The 17441-nt window shown below is 45.7% G+C and overlaps 2 protein-coding genes across 3 annotated transcripts in view; one reads left to right on the top strand and one right to left on the bottom strand.

The window, feature by feature from the left end:
* ECM2 (extracellular matrix protein 2) overlaps positions 1-9019 on the top strand; it is a 43164-nt gene extending 34145 nt beyond the window's left edge. Inside the window, exons 9-10 of the mRNA XM_070735786.1 lie at positions 6571-6897; positions 8525-9019. Of these exons, the coding sequence (XP_070591887.1) occupies positions 6571-6897; positions 8525-8732 (535 nt within the window). The 3' untranslated portion in view covers positions 8733-9019. The remainder of the gene's footprint in view (positions 1-6570; positions 6898-8524) is intronic.
* CENPP (centromere protein P) overlaps positions 1-17441 on the bottom strand; it is a 198280-nt gene that overhangs the window by 72285 nt on the left and 108554 nt on the right. The window lies entirely within an intron of this gene.

The following is a 17441-nucleotide window of genomic DNA, read 5'->3' as shown; positions in this document are numbered from 1 at the left end:
GCGGGAAGGCATAAAGGAGGCCCGCCGGCCACCTTTGGTGTAAAGCATTCACTCCCTCCGCTCCGGGTGAGGGGAAGCGGGAGAAAAAACGGGGGAGTTGGGTGTTGTGGACAGTCGCAAAGAGGTCCAGTATAGGCTCGCCGAACCTGCTGACCAGCTCCTGGAAGGTCCTGGGGTCGAGGTGCCACTCCCCGGGATCCAGAGTCTCCCGACTCAACCAGTCCGCGTAAACATTGTCGACCCCCGAGATGTGCTCCGCTGAAATAGAGGCCAAATTGGTCTCTGCCCACCGTATCAGGGACTCCGACTCCTTCATTAGGCGACGAGATCGCGTGCCGCCCTGCCTGTTGATATGTGCCCTGGTAGAAACATTGTCCGTGAGGACCAGGACGTGACGCCCTCGCACCATGGGGGCGAAACTCCGGAGGGCCAACGAGACCGCCTTCAGCTCCAGGAAGTTGATGTTGGTGTCCTGTAAGTCCCGACGGTCCCATAAGCCCTGGGCCATCTGGGAGGCAAGGTGGGCCCCCCATCCCAACAAACTGGCATCGGTTGTCAGTGTGATATGTCGTTTTGTGAGATATGAGGATCCCTTGTCCAACGCCGGAGAAATCCACCAGCTTAGCGAGCTGCGAACCCCCTGCGGAAGGAAAATCCTCCTGTGTAGGTGGCTCGACTTTGTCCTTTGGAAAGGAAGCAGGAACCACTGCAACGGTCTTAAGTGGTGTCTGGCCCACGGGACTACCTCTATACAGGAAACCAGGGTCCCCAAAATCTTTGACAGGAAGGAAAGTCTTGGGAACCTCTGACCCTTCAGATCTCTCAAGAGTCTCCTGATGGAGGACCGCCGCTCCGGGGAGAGGGAGACCATACTCTGAGTGGTATCGATGATGGTCCCCAGGTGGGCTAGCCTCCTCGTGGGCGTCAAGTGGCTCTTGTCCCAATTTACTGTGAAGCCATGGCGTTCGAGAGTGCTGATGGTTAATTGCAGATCCCGAAAGGCCTGGTCTCTTGTCTTTGCCAGTATGACAATGTCGTCTAGGTACGCCATGAGGCGTACCGACTTCTGTCGCAGGGAAGAAGTGAGAACGTCCAAGAGTTTTGTAAAGGTTCTGGGAGCGGACGAAAGCCCAAAGGGCATTGATCTGTATTGAAAGTGGATTCCACTCAGACAGAACCGGAGAAACCTCCTGTGTGGAGGGAAGATTGGAACGTGTAAGTAAGCCTCTTTGAGGTCTATTGACGTTAATAAGTCCATGTGACGGATAGACGCGAGGATGGTTCTCAGCGAGTGCATTTTGAAGCGTCTGTACCTTACGTAGATGTTCAGTTGACGCAGGTTCAGAATCAGTCTGACCCCTCCAGAGGTTTTGGGGACGAGGAAAACTGGAGAGTAAAACCCCGTGCCTCTTTCGCCTGTTGGAACCTCTTCTATGGCTCCTATCTCCAGGAGATGAGAGACCTCTTGTTGAAGCAGCTTCCTCTTTTGTGCTTCCCGGGGGAGCTGACAGGTGACAAAACGTTGGGGGGGAAGGTGAAGGAATTCGATCCTTAGACCCTCGGCCACAGTGGTCGCCGCCCAGGCGTCCGAAGACAAACCGGCCCATGGTTCCGCGAAGTGAGCCAGCCTGCCCCCTAATGGGAAGGGGGTGAGGGAGTCATTTATTCTTCCTGAAGCCCCGTCCAGCTCCTCTGAAGGGTCTGCGTCCCTGATAGGGCCTGCCGCGGTCCTGAGTAGTAGACCTGTCTGACCGATAAGACCCTTGGTTGAAGGAGCCCTGGAAGTAAGGCCTCGATGACTGGGCTGTGCTCGAGGAGGGCTCCGAGCGAAAGGGCTGGCGCCTTTGATATGGAGTGAAGCGTCTCTCCGGTTTCTTCGACCTTGGCATGACTTTCTTTTTGTCCTTATCCTCGATCAACACGTCGTCAAGGACCTCTCCAAAGAGCTTGCCACCCTTAAACGGTGCTGAGGCCAAGCTCCATTTGGACTTGACGTCCGCTTGCCAGCTGCGTAGCCATATGAGCCGGCGGGAGGACACTGACGAGGCCATGGCCCTGGCCGCGAACTTGGCCGCATTAGCCGTCGCATCTGCCGAGAATTCGGTGGCCGCAAGGATTTTATTTAGATCCTGGCGAAGGCGCCCGTCCTCAGGATCCACCCTTGACTGGAGCTCCTTAATCCAAAGGAGAGTAGCCCGGTTAAAAAAGGAGGCCGCAGAGGAGGCCCGAATGGCCCAGGCCGCCATCTGGTGGGTCTTGCGCACAAGATTTTCGGCTCTCTTGTCCTCAGCCCGTAGACCCTCCTGAGACTCGGAGGGAACCAGGGCATTGGAAACTAAGCTGGTGACTGGCTTGTCCACCACCGGGAACGTTAGCAAGTCCTCCATTTGCTGGTCAAAGGAGTACAGTTTGCGGTCGAGATTGGACGGGCCCTGTGCCGCTGCCGGGTTCTCCCAAGGCCTCTGAACCGTTTCCAAGAACAGATGCGAGGAAGGAATGTCCACTGTCTCTTGGCTTGGTAGAACGAAAAGGCCAGCCTTAGGTTGGGATGAAGCGGAGGCATCTGGTTGTCCGCCCTCCCCTGCCTGTTCGATGGTGAGCTTGGCCTTATTGAGGAGGACCCTAAACAGGGATGACTTGAAAAGACCTGCGAAGGCGGGTTGTTCCGGGGGGTGTTCATCCCCCGACAGGTCATCCTCTCGATCGCTAAAGTCACCTTGAATGGAATCCTCCTCCTCCATAGACCCAGTCATCGAGTGAGAGGCCGGGGCAGTCCAAGGATCCCTGGATCTCGATGGGGGAGGACCCGCCAGAGCATGTGTTTGATATGCTCCTGTCTCCACTCCCTGGGAAAAAGTATTGGCGATGAGATCTTGCAGGGCCTGTGGCATGCTCTGCCAAGTGTCTTGAGTGGTGCGCAAACCCGCTGCTGTCGGGGTGAAGGTAGATGACTGCGCTGACACATGGTGAGAAGGGGCACATGATTGAGGTAGAAAGGTGCCCGGCCACATGGGAGTTTGCCTTCCCCAGGTGCGTGCCTCCAAAGGGTTTGGTTGTGTAGGCCTTTCTGGAGACCAGTCCCTTTCAGAAGCCGAGCCTGCTACCCCTGCTGGAATCACGGGGGAGGCTGGCGGAGGCGTGGGGCCAAAGGCTCTAGAAGATATTGAGGCTTGCTTTTGTGAGGCCTCCAGTTGCCTCTCCAGGGCTTTTATTCGTTTCTCTGCTTCCTTGAGAGAAGAGCCCTGAGAGGCTTTTGTCTTTTGGCCCTTTTCTTTAGGGGTGTTGGGCCTAGTAATGGTGATGGCCTCCTCCCCTGTTTGGGCTGGTTGTTCTGCCATAACCTTCCCTTTATACACTCACGGTCAGGAGAGAGAATAGAGCACGAGCCAGCCAGAAGCCTTATTATTTTACTTGCAGAAATGGCGATGCAGAAATAACGGAGCTAAGACTCCACTGCGCATGCGTGATATCAGGCCAGAAGGAAAAATACCCCTAGGGAGAGCTCTCCACAGGGCTAGCCCGGCCCTTGCTCCTATTGGCTAAAATCCCTGTCTGTGACGTTGCCATGGCAACCGCTTGTCGGCCTGAGCAGGGCTGCAGCTCCGAGCGAAAAAACAGGGCGGGAGCTAACAAACCAGCAGGGGGCGGGCGGGGACTCCTCCTCCGCCCTGACTTGCTGTCGGAGGGCTGGCCCTCCGTTGCCGTGACGACCGCCGCTGCGGTCTCCTCTGACAAGTAATAAGGCTTCAGAATCGGGCGGGAACTCTTCTCTTCCGTTCCCGCCCTTATACTGCCCCCCCCAAGATGGCGACGCTCCGTGCCTGCCTATTGAGGTGAGGGAATCCTCGGCAGGGCTCGATGCGAGCGGCAAGTGGTGGTGGTGGGGGTTTCCTGTCGGGGCTTCTGGGGGCTTCTTCCGGCTTCGAATCCCGATCTTCAAGCGGCATATTCGCCATGGGGAGCAGGCCCCCCACAACGGCAGCCGACCGCCTTCCCACCGGGTGCCACCGCGGAGGTAAGCGACCCGGGCGCTCCTCTGGGACCTGTCAACAGGCCCTTTTGCCTGTTGAGAGGAGCTGCAGCATAGGGGGGTTAAACCCACTGGGAGTATTAACCCCCGCTGCTAACTTGAAGCCGCCCCCTGTGCCTGAAAGAAAGAAAACACAAGAAAACATTATTATAAACAATACTAACAATTTAACAATAAAATTAACCCTATTAAATTCAGTTTAATAGGAGAACTAGAACTCAAAGTCCCATTACTGCGACTGAGTTTTTTAGACTGGAGGGCTAAGGGGGGCGGTGCCTGACTAATATTTAAATATTTAAATTAAACTCAGTCCCAGCCAATCAGGCTGAGAATAACCCATCCTGGACTCTCCTTGCAAGTGCATTGGAGAACTGCAAATTTCCAGATTTTTAAGGCACCTTAGTTAGCATTGTGATGGTGAACCCTTTAGACACTGAGAGCCCAAACTGCATGCACACCCAAACTGAAAGGTGCATGCATGCCAGCAAACACATGCATGCACAAATGCGTGTATGTATACATGCTTTGACATGTTTGCATGTTCAGCACAGACCCAAATACCAGTTGGCTGGCAGGGCATCCCAAAATCAGCAGCACAGCAAGATCTTTTTTCTTTTGTGAGCTTCTGTTTTGTCGTTTCCAGAGAAACAGCTCACAAAAGAAACACCACAAAGATCCGACCTGGGGTGATGGTGTGTGTGCCAGCAGAGAGGGCTTTGCATGCAATTTCTAGCACCTGTGCCATAAGTTTGCCATCACGGCCCTAGCAGAAGAGAGGTAGAATCCCTGTTGTTCCAGACAGTTTCATCAACTTAAGCAGTCCTTTTAGGTTAGAAAGCTGCATGCTGATTTTTTTTCCTGGATGGAGAAAAATGCAACAAAATGCAAATAACCCCTGAGACTTCATTCTTGACTATATGTCGCGGATAATTTCTAACACTAAACTCTCTTAAATGTGCTATCAATTTATATGCTGAGGAAACACTTTGGGTCACTAAACTCTTTGTCTGTGAAGTGTATGTATCAGTTTTTCATTAGGATGCAAATTTTTTTGCCTAGTAATCAGCTATTATCCTTTCCTTCGTTAAACTAAAAGACAGAAGAAGGGACAAACACACTTTATACATAAATCTTAATTTGAAAGCTCATTGGTCCTTATCCAAGACCTACTGCCTTGATGGCTATAGCTGTCCTAAAGTTCTAACTGACTTCATTTTTCCATATTACTTCATTCCTATCTATCTAATAGCTTTCAATAAGGCTGGGTGGGAGAGTGGTACACAAACATGTGCTGTAAGCATCTGCAGTATTCATCAGTGTCAACCAAAGAGCATTTATTGAGGCCACATATTTTATATGCCGCCCCGAGTTTTCGGAGAGGGGCGGCATATAAATCCAATAAACTTGAAACTTACATTTTACAAATTTTAATCCTGGTTCTCGAATGACAACGAATCGTACATTTTGCTCTTTTTTTTGCTTAATAAAATTGAAATCTCCCATTCGGTTTACTATCATGTATGACGGAGGCCACAATGGCTTATGCAACAAAATATGGAGACAAACATTTATGTTTGCTATTTGCTATTACACATTAACCAAACCTTAATCCTGTAGAATAATTATAGCTTGTTTGCTTTTTTTTAAAAAAAACCCCCTATACTTTCCTTAAATTTATGTGAATTTATTAGAGACATGGATAAAGGCAAAACAAAAATCACAGAAAAATCAAACTGTAGCTTCTCATTTAGATAACATACTAAGCTATAGTTACAGTCAATAAATTAGAAAAACCTACTGCAACCAATATAAACAACCAAATTATACCCTAGAAATGCGGTCCCCAAACTACAGCCTGCGGGACGCATGCCGCCCACTGAGGCCATTTACCGGCCTGCGGCAGTGCACAGAATTTTACACCTAGATATAAGAGAGAGTGACAGAGAGAAAGAAAGCAATAGAGAGAGAGAAAGAGAGAGAGATATAGAGAGGAAGAGATAAAGGAAGAGGGAGAGATAGAAAGAGTGAGTGAGAGAAAGAAAGCAAGAGAGAGAGAAAAAGAGAGAGGGACAGAGAGAAATAAAGAAAAGAGAGAAAGAAAGAAAGAGGGAGAGAGAGAAAGGAAGAGGGAGAGATAGAAAGAGAGTGAGTGAGAAAGAGAAAGAAATCAAGAGAGAGAAAGAGTGAGAGAGAGAGAGAAAGAGAGAGAGAGAGGGAGAGGGAAAAGGAGAGGAAGGAAGAGAGAGAAAGAGAGAAAAGGAGTTGGGGACTTGCTCCACTTCTCCTCCTCCTCCTCCTCCCCCAGGGCGGCTTTAAGAAAACCACAGGATTTTTTTTAATAGTCCAGCTCTCCAACAGTCTGAGGGACAGTGAACTGGTCCCCTGTGTAAAAAGTTTGGGGACCCCTGCCCTAGAGCAACAAGAAGTTAGCCACACAGTTGGAATAGATGAGATTGAGCACTTCAGTATTCCTACCTTTTGATTTAGAATGTTTGTTATCTTGTTCTTTTTAACTTTTGTGTACTTTTGTCTTTATGCAGGAACTTGGAATCTATTGATCTTTCTTACAATAAGCTGTACCAGGTTCCCTCCTATCTGCCAAAGTCATTGGTACATCTTGTACTTATAGGGAACCAGATTGACAGAATTCCAGGATTTGTATTTGGACATATGAAACCAGGGCTGGAATATCTCTATCTTTCATTTAACAAACTTGATGATAATGGAATAGATCTTGTGTCATTCTATGGAGCATACCACTCTCTCAGAGAAATATTTCTAGATCATAACCAGTTGAAATCTGTGCCACTTGGAATAGCAGAACTGAAAACACTACATTTTCTAAGACTCAACAACAACAAAATCAGGTAATATAATGGTGTGGGGGAGATTGGGAGAAGAGTTGCTGTACATCAGTGGTCCTGAAATTTTCTGCCTTGAAGGGGAGAAGGGATGGTTCCGCAAAAGCAGCGCATGCAGATAGACTTGTGGAAGCATTGCAAACGTGTGCTTGCACAAGTAGAGCTGTATGTGCACGCTCACCCACCACTAGCATGGCCCAGTTCTAAAAAGACGGTGGCCTGGTAGTAGCCCCCGGTTGAAAGATAACTAGTATATTTTTCGGAATATAAGATATACTGAAGTATAATCTTAATTTTTTGGGAGGAAAAGAGGGGGGAAAAAATCTGCCTACCAGGTATTCATCCGGCTAGCGTACATAGTCTGGTCAGCTTTAGCACATTATTTTATTCCCTGGTTAGGGCTGGAAAAAACCTTCTTTGAAGGGAGTAGCAATGAAAAAAGCCTGCAAACCGGTAAGAGCCAGGAAGATTGTTAATGCCTCGTTAGGGCTATAAAAAAAAAAGCTTAGAAAAAGTTACATTTGGAGTATAAGACACACCCAAATTTTCAGCCTCTTGGGGGTGGGGGGAGAAGGTGCATCTTATACTCCAAAAAACACAGTATACGGTAGGCACTCAAGTAAGTTCTTTTTAATAGGACCACAGTTGAGTGGCCAGTTACAAAGTATTGATGATTTTAGTGAGAAAATATTGTTACCAAAATAACCAGAAAACAATGCCAGATTTGTTTAAAAGTGCTTGATTTATCTTCTTCAACGAATTTTTTTTGCTGGCAATCAAATTCCTGGGATGGAATTTGATTGCTAGCAAAAAAAGATTAAGCATTTGAACTTGTAAAAACAATTTAAAGTATCCAAATACATTGAAAGTACCTCAAAACTACTTTAAAAGAAAGCAGTTAGAAGGGCAAACATTGCAGGATACAATCAAGTTCAAATCAAAGTAATTTTTAGCTTTTTAATGTAGTAGAAGATTGTAGCCTGCAATATTTATTCAGATTTTGGTATGTTTGGCCTTCTAGCTTCTTTCTTTAAGCAAACATTAAAAGCAAGAGGTGAATATGCTTGGAGGAGCATTTTCCTAAATCTCGACCCAGTGAAGAGGTAACAGCAATCAATTTATTTCACTACAGCTGACGAGCATCATAGCAATAGCAAAAATATATAATAAGTTCCCAAATATACTGTATTTTGGTATCCTCCAAGCATGTTGCTTAACTAGATGGGTCTTGTTTTAGCCTGGCTAGAATGATTCACCTTTGCATTTCGTTATGAGCAACACATTTATGTAACAGATTCTTCAGTCTAATTTTTTCTTAGCCTTCTAATCCTTAACTAACATTTAATTATTTATACATTTAATCAGTGAAAATGTATGGCTATGAGATTAAGTACTTTTGCAATCAGGATTAGGGAGCTACCTGATATGGTAAGCACTTCCTTGATGACCAGGTATGATTGATTTGTCATTCTTGGATTGCTGTGTAAAGAACATGTCAGAGTAAAGCACACTTTCCAGCTAGCTTTAAGTTTCAGGTTTCTAGCTTGAAAATTATCTGGAAGATAACTGATGAGATCTAATAACAAAATATAACAATTATCCTTGTTTCACTAATCCTGGCATGGTTTTACAGAACTGTCCCTTCGGAGAGAATTTGTAGATCCAGGTTAAATAACGAGGAAAATGATGACAGTGATGAGGAAGAAGACTATGAAGATTCGCAGTTGGAACATCTTCATCTTGAACACAATTTTATTAATACCAGGAATCTTTCACCATATGCTTTTTCATGTGTACGATCATATTCCAGTGTGATTCTGAAACCTCAGAATATTAAATAAAGTATTTTGTAATACAAAACTATTTTTATACGTAAATAATAGTTACGCTATTTGTTCTTGACATGCAATTAATATGTCATAAAAGCATTTGAATATTACTGTTGCTTAATAATAGTGATATTAATGGCAGTGAAGTATGGAATATGGGTATGAAGTATGGAAGTATGTAGTATGAATGTCTCCAAGAAAGTGGTAACATGCTAAAGATAAAATGCTATATTCTAATATAGATGTAATATAAATGTTTTAAGGAAGAACAATAAAGCTGGAATTTATTGAATTTCCAATTCCTTTTAAAGTTGGTGTAATCAAGATATATTTTTCAATACAATGAAGTATAATATTTCACATCCTTTGAAATATGCAATAATATCATTAAAATATTAAAAAATGAAGATGTCATGGTTCTGTATTATGACGACTGCTAATCAGAACTACATTTTAAAAATACTGGCTTAATTCGGCATTTATCCTAGCTATGCAATATCCTAGAGATCATTCAAGAATTCTTAGGGGGGAAAAGTGTATTTCAGATGTTGCAATATGCTCTGATACTTGAGAAAACTATTAAGCACCATTTGGAATCCTAAAGCCACATACACCCTCAACTTGCAATATTTTTATTTATTAGATTTGTATGCCGCCCCTCTCCGTAGACTCGGAGCTGGATGGATGTAATAAAGGCTATTTTCTCTCGTGACTCTACATTTAAGTGAGCTTGCAAATATCTTTTGAGTAAAGTGATGTGAGGCTTATTTAGATAACATCAAATCAAATTACAAGTCTCCTGAAGCTTCCCTAGCGATAAATTCAACAAACCAGGCTATGAAGAAATCATATGTATTTAGATTTTCTGGTTTGACAATTCTCATTAGAAGATAAAACAAATATTAGTTATTAGTTATATTATGGATATTGTATTACATATTGCATTTATTTTTATCTGTCTTACTGTAAGCTGCCCAGAGCCACATATGTGAAATGGGTGGCTAAATAAATAAATAAATAAATAAAATAAATAAATAAATGAAACAAACAAACAAACAAACAAATAGTGAAGTTGACATCAAAATGTCATTAAACCTTCAAGACCTCACAGAAGCTTTGTGTCAAGGGCTCATCCTAAGAGGGCCGGAGTACAAAAAGATTTCCATCAATTATGCTTGTGATATAGAACTTGGTACAGACTCATGGGGATGGAGATAATGCAGTGGTATACAGTAGTCCCTCGCTATACCGCGCTTCATCTACTGCGGCTTCACTTCATCGCGGGTTTCTGAGAAAGCCGATCGGCAGATTTAAACAGCCCGCCGAACTCGATCGGCAGGTTTTTCAAAAAAAAATTAAAAAATCTAAAATTGTAAATACTGTATTTAAATACTGTATCTAAAATAAATACTGTGTGGGAAGGGTTTATAAACACTTAAAACAATGAAAACTTACCAAACAATTACAATATAAATACTTAAATAAGTACTATCAGTCGATAAATTCCCCATCGCGGATTTCATCTATCGCGGCCAGGTCTGGAACGTAACACCAGCGATAGGCGAGGGACTACTGTAGTTAGCCAAGAAACTATTATTAGAAGAAGCTAACTACAGCCCCATTGAAAAGATGCCCCTGAAATGGGACATGGATATGCTCAAAGTGTAATTATGAAACAGAGTTTACACTCATAATGGATGACCAACTCATTGCCTAGATACAGTGGATGAAAAAAAATTTCCATCCTTCAATGACAATTATATGTCTTTATAAACCTACATATTCACCGTACAACAGAGAGCAGGGATATACGTAAATAATTCTTTCAGACTTTTTATCTTGTCAGGGCTAAGATACAGAAATGTATAATGAATGGTCTGACAGGAATTTAAAGAAAGGATCCCATCTCTTAAAAGCAGGGAAGGATGTGGAACCTTCCAGATTGAGCAGGCATTTCTCCTTCCCTTCTGGAATCCAGAGATTCAATGCTGCCAGAAATGGAAAGGGGGATAAAAGAGCCCCACTTTCTCCTTAATTAGAGATATGGCCTCTTAAATGGACCAGAAATCCAGTGTATGTGTGGGTACATCAGAGGGGGAGTTTTAACCAGGAAGATTACAGAGAGGCAGGGAAAAGTTTTCAGTTCAAAAGCAAGTCACTCAGCAGCAGTCCAGAATGATAAAAGCCTTGGCGCTCTAAAACCCACTGAGAGACAGAGCCAAAAGTTCAGGGGAAAGAGCCCAACTAACCGTCTGCAAAGAAATGACTGAAGCAAAACCATTCTGTGCAGCAATCCAAGCTCCAAGAAGAGAAAATACTAAGTGCTGGAGAGGAGAGAAAAGCCCAGCATGCAAAACAACAGCAAAAGCATGAAAGGGATTTTCAAGTGTAGATGGTTAGAGTTTGGCTACAAGAGATGAAGATTCCCTACCCAAAGAATTAGGAAATACTTTTTATATAAAAATGTAGAGCAAAAGGACATAGAGATAAAAACACAGACTTGGAGTCTTTAGAGTAAGCTAATGATAATGAGAAGGTACTATATTATTATTATTATTATTATTATTATTATTATTATTATTATTATTATTATTACAGTGGTCCCTCGATCATCGCGAGGGTTCCGTTCCAGGACCCCAAGCGATGATCGATTTTTCGCGAAGTAGCGGTGCGGAAGTAAAAACACCATCTGCGCATGCGCAGATGGTGTTTTTACTTCCACCGCAGCCCGCCCTTCGCCCGCCCACCCCGTTGCTCGCGCCTGGGGTTTCCCCGCGCGCGTGCCGCCCGCCCGCCCACGCTGTTGCTGGGGCCGCTTCCCAGCTGGGGAGCGGAGCTGGGGTGTCCCCAAGCGCGCGCACGTTGCTGGGGCCGCTTCCCAGCTGGGGAACGGAGCTGGGGTTTCCCCAAGCGCGCGCGCGTTGCTGGGGCCGCTTCCCAGCTGGGGAGTGGAGCTGGGGTTTCCCCAAGCGCACGCGCGTTGCTGGGGCCGCTTCCCAGCTGGGGAGCGGAGCTGGGGTTTCCAGCAATGCGCGCGCGCTTGGGGAAACCCCAGCTCCGCTCCCCAGCTGGGGAGCGGCCCCAGCAACGCGCGCGCGCTTGGGGAAACCCCAGCTCCGCTCCCCAGCTGGGGAGCGGCCCCAGCAACGCACGCGTGCGCTTGGGGAAACCCCAGCTCCGCTCCCCAGCTGGGGAGCGGAGCTGGGGTGTCCCCGCGCGTGCCGCCCGCCCGCCCACGCCGTTGCTTGCGCCGCCGCTGGGGTCTTACCGGGGCAAGAGGGGGAAGACCCAGGGAAGCCGGCCAGCTTCCCAGCTGGGGAACTCCACCATCTACGCATCCCTGGCCATAGAAAAAAGGCACGCATGCGCAGATGGTGGAGTTTACTTCCGGGTTGAAAACTCGCGAAATAGCCCTTTCGCGATGCTCGAGGACGCGAAACTCGAGGGTTCACTGTATTATTATTATTATTATTATTACTATTATTATTTATTGGATTTGTATGCCGCCCCTCTCCACAGACTCGGGGCGGCTAACAACAGTAACAAAACAGTATAATCAAATACTAAAAACAGTTAAAACCCATTATATAAAAACCAATCATACATAGACATGCCATGCATAAAATTTTAAAGGCCTAGGGGGAAAGTGTATCTCAGTTCCCCAATGCCTATTTTCAGCACTTTATAATCCTGCACTTTATAAATTTATTAATTTTTGATAATGTTATTCTTTTAAGACCTTAAGAATAATTTAGTGTAATTTGGTATTCTAGTTTTAAGCTAATTTGATGTTTATATTAATTATTAATAAGATTTTATATAGTTTTAGTTATTTATGCTTTTTATTTTTATTATTATTATTTTGTGTTTTAATAATCAATTCAATCTATATTTTAATTAAATTATTTGGGGGGGTTTAATTAATGAATAATTGGGGTGAGTTTGGGAACATATATTATTGGGGTTTTTTAAATTAATGGATGATTGGGATAGATATACCTGTGTGCATGAGTTGAATGGCTGGTATGATTGGGATGGCTGGGGTGGGCGGGGTTATGGTATGGATGAGATGAATGGTAACAGTATGAATGATAGATTTGGCCCACCTGACGCTCGAGAGGCGGGAGGGGAAGGGGCACCGATCTCTGGGGTGGCAGAGGGTCGGAATATTCCAGTGTTGCTGGGGAGAGGCAGATATGGCGGGGGCCATGGAGTTAGCCGTTCCAGGGGAACGAGGGATCATTGCTTAATAACGATCCCTTGTTCTGGCTCCGTGAGCCCAATCTTGGGTACTGGTGATGAGTGTAACTCTGGCCCTGGGCTCAGGTTGCTGCTGCTCAATGCCAGGTCGGTGGTAAATAAAGCTCTCCTCATCCGGGATCTGATCCTGGATGAGGAGGCCGACCTGGCATGTATTACTGAAACCTGGCTTGGCCCAGAGGGAGGTGTTCCTCTCTCTGAAATTTGCCCAGCCGGGTTTCAGATATGGCATCAACCTCGACCCCAGGGAAGGGGGGGAGAAGTGGCTATTATAGCCAGGGAGAGCCTTTGCCTACGTAGACTCATTGCTCCGGAAATTGCGGGTTGCGAGTCTCTCTTGATGAAGTTGGACTTAGGGGTTCAGGTGGGCTTATTTCTCACGTACCTGCCTCCCAGCTGCGTGTCAAAAGCCCTGCCTGTGCTACTCGAGGAGGTAGCCGGGTTGGAGGTGGAGTTCCCTGGACTTATTGTCTTGGGGGACTTCAACCTGCCGTCACTCGGCGAAACCTCTGGGTTGGCATAGGAGTTCATGGCCACCATGACTCAAGTAGTACAGGGTCCGACTCACGAGGGAGGGCACGCACCTGACATGGTATTCCTTTCCGAGCAATTGAGTAATGGTCTGAGACTAAGGGGCTTAGAAGCATTGCCTTTGTCATGGTCAGACCATTTTCTACTATGGCTTGACTTCCTGGCTCCAATCCTTCCCCGCAGGGAGGCGGAACCAATTAAGATGTTCCGCCCCAGACGCCTGATGGACCCAGAGGGCTTTCAGACGGCGCTTGGGGTTATTCCAGAGGCACTCATCCACAGTTCGGCGGAGTCTCTTGCGGAGGCCTGGAACAAGGCTGCAGCGGAGGCTCTTGACCAGATTGCGCCTTTGCGACCTCTCCGTAGCGCTAGACCCCATAGAGCTCCATCGTTCAACGAGGAGCTCCGGGAGTTGAAACGCCAGAAGAGATGTCTAGAGAAGCGATGGAGGAAGAGTAGGTCTGAATCTGATTGAACACTTGTAAGAGCTTTTATTAAGACTTACAAAGTGGCGCTCAAGGCGGCAAGATGCGCGTACCATGCCGCCTTGATTGCATCAGCGGAATCCCGCCCGGCCGCTCTGTTTAGGGTGACCCGCTCCCTTCTTAACCAGGGGGGAGTTGGGGAGCCCTTGCAGAGCAGTGCCGGGGATTTTAATACGTTTTTCGCTGATAAAATCGCTCAGATCCGGGCCGACCTCGACTCCAATTGGAAAACAGAGTTGACTGACAACGAGTCAGTTGAGGTGACTGGGGCACGTACTTGTCCACCTGTCTGGGAAGAGTTTGATCTGGTGACACCTGATGAAGTGGACAAGGCCATTGGAGCTGTGAGTTCCACCACCTGTTTACTGGATCCGTGTCCCTCCTGGTTGGTCTCGGCCAGCAGGGAGGTGACACGGAGCTGGGTCCAGGAGACTACCAACGCTTCCTTGGGGAGGGGAGTTTTTCCAACACTCTATAAAGAGGCGCTCATGCGACCCCTCCTCAAGAAGCCTTCCCCGGACCCAGCCGTACTTAATAACTATCGTCCAGTCTCCAACCTTCCCTTTATGGGGAAGGTTGTTGAGAAGGTGGTGGCGCTCCAGCTCCAACAGTCCTTGGAAGAAGCCGATTATCTAGGTCCCCAGCAGTCGGGTTTCAGGCCCAGTTACAGCACGGAAACTGCTTTGGTCGCGTTGATGGATGATCTCTGGCGGGCCCGGGACAGGGGTTTATCCTCTGTCCTGGTGCTCCTTGACCTCTCAGCGGCTTTCGATACCATCGACCATGGTATCCTTCAGCACTGGCTAGAGGGGGTGGAGGTGGGAGGCACTGGTCGCAGTCAGTGTTAGTGGGGGGTTAGAGATCGACTCCGAGGTCTCTCCCTTGTGGGGTGCCTCAGGGGTCGGTCCTCTCCCCCCTGCTATTTAATATCTACATGAAACCGCTGGGTGAGATCATCCAAGGGCATGGGGTGAGGTATCATCAGTACGCTGATGATACCCAGCTTTACATCTCCACCCCATGTCCAGTCAACGAATCAGTGGAAGTGATGTGCCGGTGTCTGGAGGCTGTTGGGGTCTGGATGGGTATCAACAGACTCAAACTCAACCCGGATAAGACGGAGTAGCTGTGGGTTTTGCCTCCCAAGGACAATCCCATCTGTCCGTTCATTACCCTGGGGGGGGAATTATTGACCCCCTCGGGGAGGGTCCGCAACTTGGGCGTCCTCCTCGATCCACAGCTTACATTAGAGAACCATCTTTCAGCTGTGGCGAGGGGGGCGTTTGCCCAGGTTCGCCTGGTGCAACAGTTGCGGCCCTATCTGGACCAGGACTCATTGCTCACAGTCACTCATGCCCTCATCACCTCGAGGTTCGACTACTGTAATGCTCTCTACATGGGGCTACCTTTGAAAAGTGTTCGGAAACTTCAGATCGTGCAGAATGCAGCTGCGAGAGCAGTCATGGGCTTACCTAGGTATGCCCATGTTTCGCCATCTCTCCGCAGTCTGCATTGGCGGCCGATCAATTTACGGTCACAATTCAAAGTGTTGGTTATGACCTTTAAAGCCCTTCATGGCACTGGACCAGAATATCTCCGAGACCGCCTTCTGCCGCACAAATCCCAGCGACTGATTAGGTCCCACAGAGTGGGCCTTCTCCGGGTCCCGTCAACTAAACAATGTCGGTTGGCGGGCCCCAGGGGAAGAGCCTTCTCTGTGGCGGCCCCGACTCTCTGGAACCAACTCCCCCCAGAGATTAGAACTGCCCCTACTCTCCCTGCCTTCCGTAAACTCCTTAAAACCCACCTTTGCCGTCAGGCATGGGGGAACTGAGATATTTCCCCCGGGCCTATACAATTTATGTATGGTATGCTTGTGTGTATGTTTGTTTAATAATGGGGTTTTGAAATACTTTTATATTGTAAATTATTAGATTTGTTATAAACTTTTTTTATTGTGTTGTGAGCCGCCCCGAGTCTACGGAGAGGGGCGGCATACAAATGTAATAAATAAATAAATAAATATTGGATAACAATGTTGGACAACCTTCCCTAAGACTATGGGAAAGTGGCATTACAGGAAATGTTGTCTCATTAGGAAGCTATGCAACTCAATTATTTTCCTTCCCATATTTACAAGAATAACATTTTTTTCCAACAGTTAAAAGAAGATTTATATTCTAAAACAGCTGGTAACAATGCTAGTGACATTGTATGGGAAGCTTCAACTTTTCCAGAAACCACTAACAACTATTTATTAAAGAAGTATGCCATAACAAGATTTTATAATAGTCAAAACATTCCATCTGAAATTACATAAATTTTCCCTACACTTGCTAAAAAAACTAAAAATTATAGTTCAGAGAAGGGATGGGGAATATTCCCAAGGATACGTTTATCTGCAAAATATAGTCAGTATATTTTCATAAAACTGTAGTACACTTACACAAGCAATGTGGGCTATATAGTTTTCATTATTGTACAAATCCAGTTGAAATTTTGATGGCCTTTTAGAAGTATTAAACATTGTGGGCTTCTTGGAAGCAACTGACTTGGTGCTGCCAGAAGTTATATACTGAATTAGGTGGATATTTGGATTTTTAAAAAATGTTTAATTCACAGAAAAGTCTTCAAATCTGCCAACTTATATTAAGAGGCAGTATATCTATCAAAGATCACTGTGCCATCCTGATCTAGTTTCATTATCCATGATTTTTTTGTATCTGCTATTGACATACATAGATCAGATCTTGTTATTTATGGAAAAGACGATTCTGTATATCCTCAATTCATTTGTGTGTGTGTGTGTGTGTGTGTAGTTTCATTGGCGGATTTTCGGAGTGTTCTGCGTTTTACACATGCACAAAATGAGACATAGTTTTTGCACATGTGTAAAGAACATTACTTCGAGCTCTCATTATTTGCAAACGATTGATTGATTGATTGATTGATTGATTAATTGATTGATTGGATTTCTACACTGCCCCTCTCCGAAAACTTGTTTGCAGTTGTTAGCCTGGAACTAAACCCTTGTGAGCAACAAGAGCTACCTGTATATTTACAAAATGCATTACAAATAGTGAAAGATACACAGAACTGAAAATAATACTCCATAACCATAGAACATAACAATGTCCTATTGAATGAAAGAAGAACATAACAATGTCCTATTGAATGAAAGAAGCTAGACTGAATTAAAGCCAAAGCAAATTGTAAAATATTATGTCACAGTGAAAAAATATTTTGTAGAGTATTTACACAGAAGCATGCTTTAATAAATGGAATGTTAATATAATTTGTGGGTTTAAAGAAAAGGAAAAAATACTAAAAATTCTCTTGACTATGATTACAAAATCTATTGGTATTTTTGTACAAGGACAAATTGACATAGTGCTATTGGTGAAGGCAGGACTAAGAACTAGATCTTCAGGTTTCTTCTCATTAG

The sequence above is a fragment of the Erythrolamprus reginae genome, chromosome 2 (genome assembly GCF_031021105.1).
Source record: "Erythrolamprus reginae isolate rEryReg1 chromosome 2, rEryReg1.hap1, whole genome shotgun sequence".
Classification (NCBI taxonomy): domain Eukaryota; kingdom Metazoa; phylum Chordata; class Lepidosauria; order Squamata; family Dipsadidae; genus Erythrolamprus; species Erythrolamprus reginae.
This window is presented reverse-complemented; position numbering and strand designations above follow the sequence as displayed.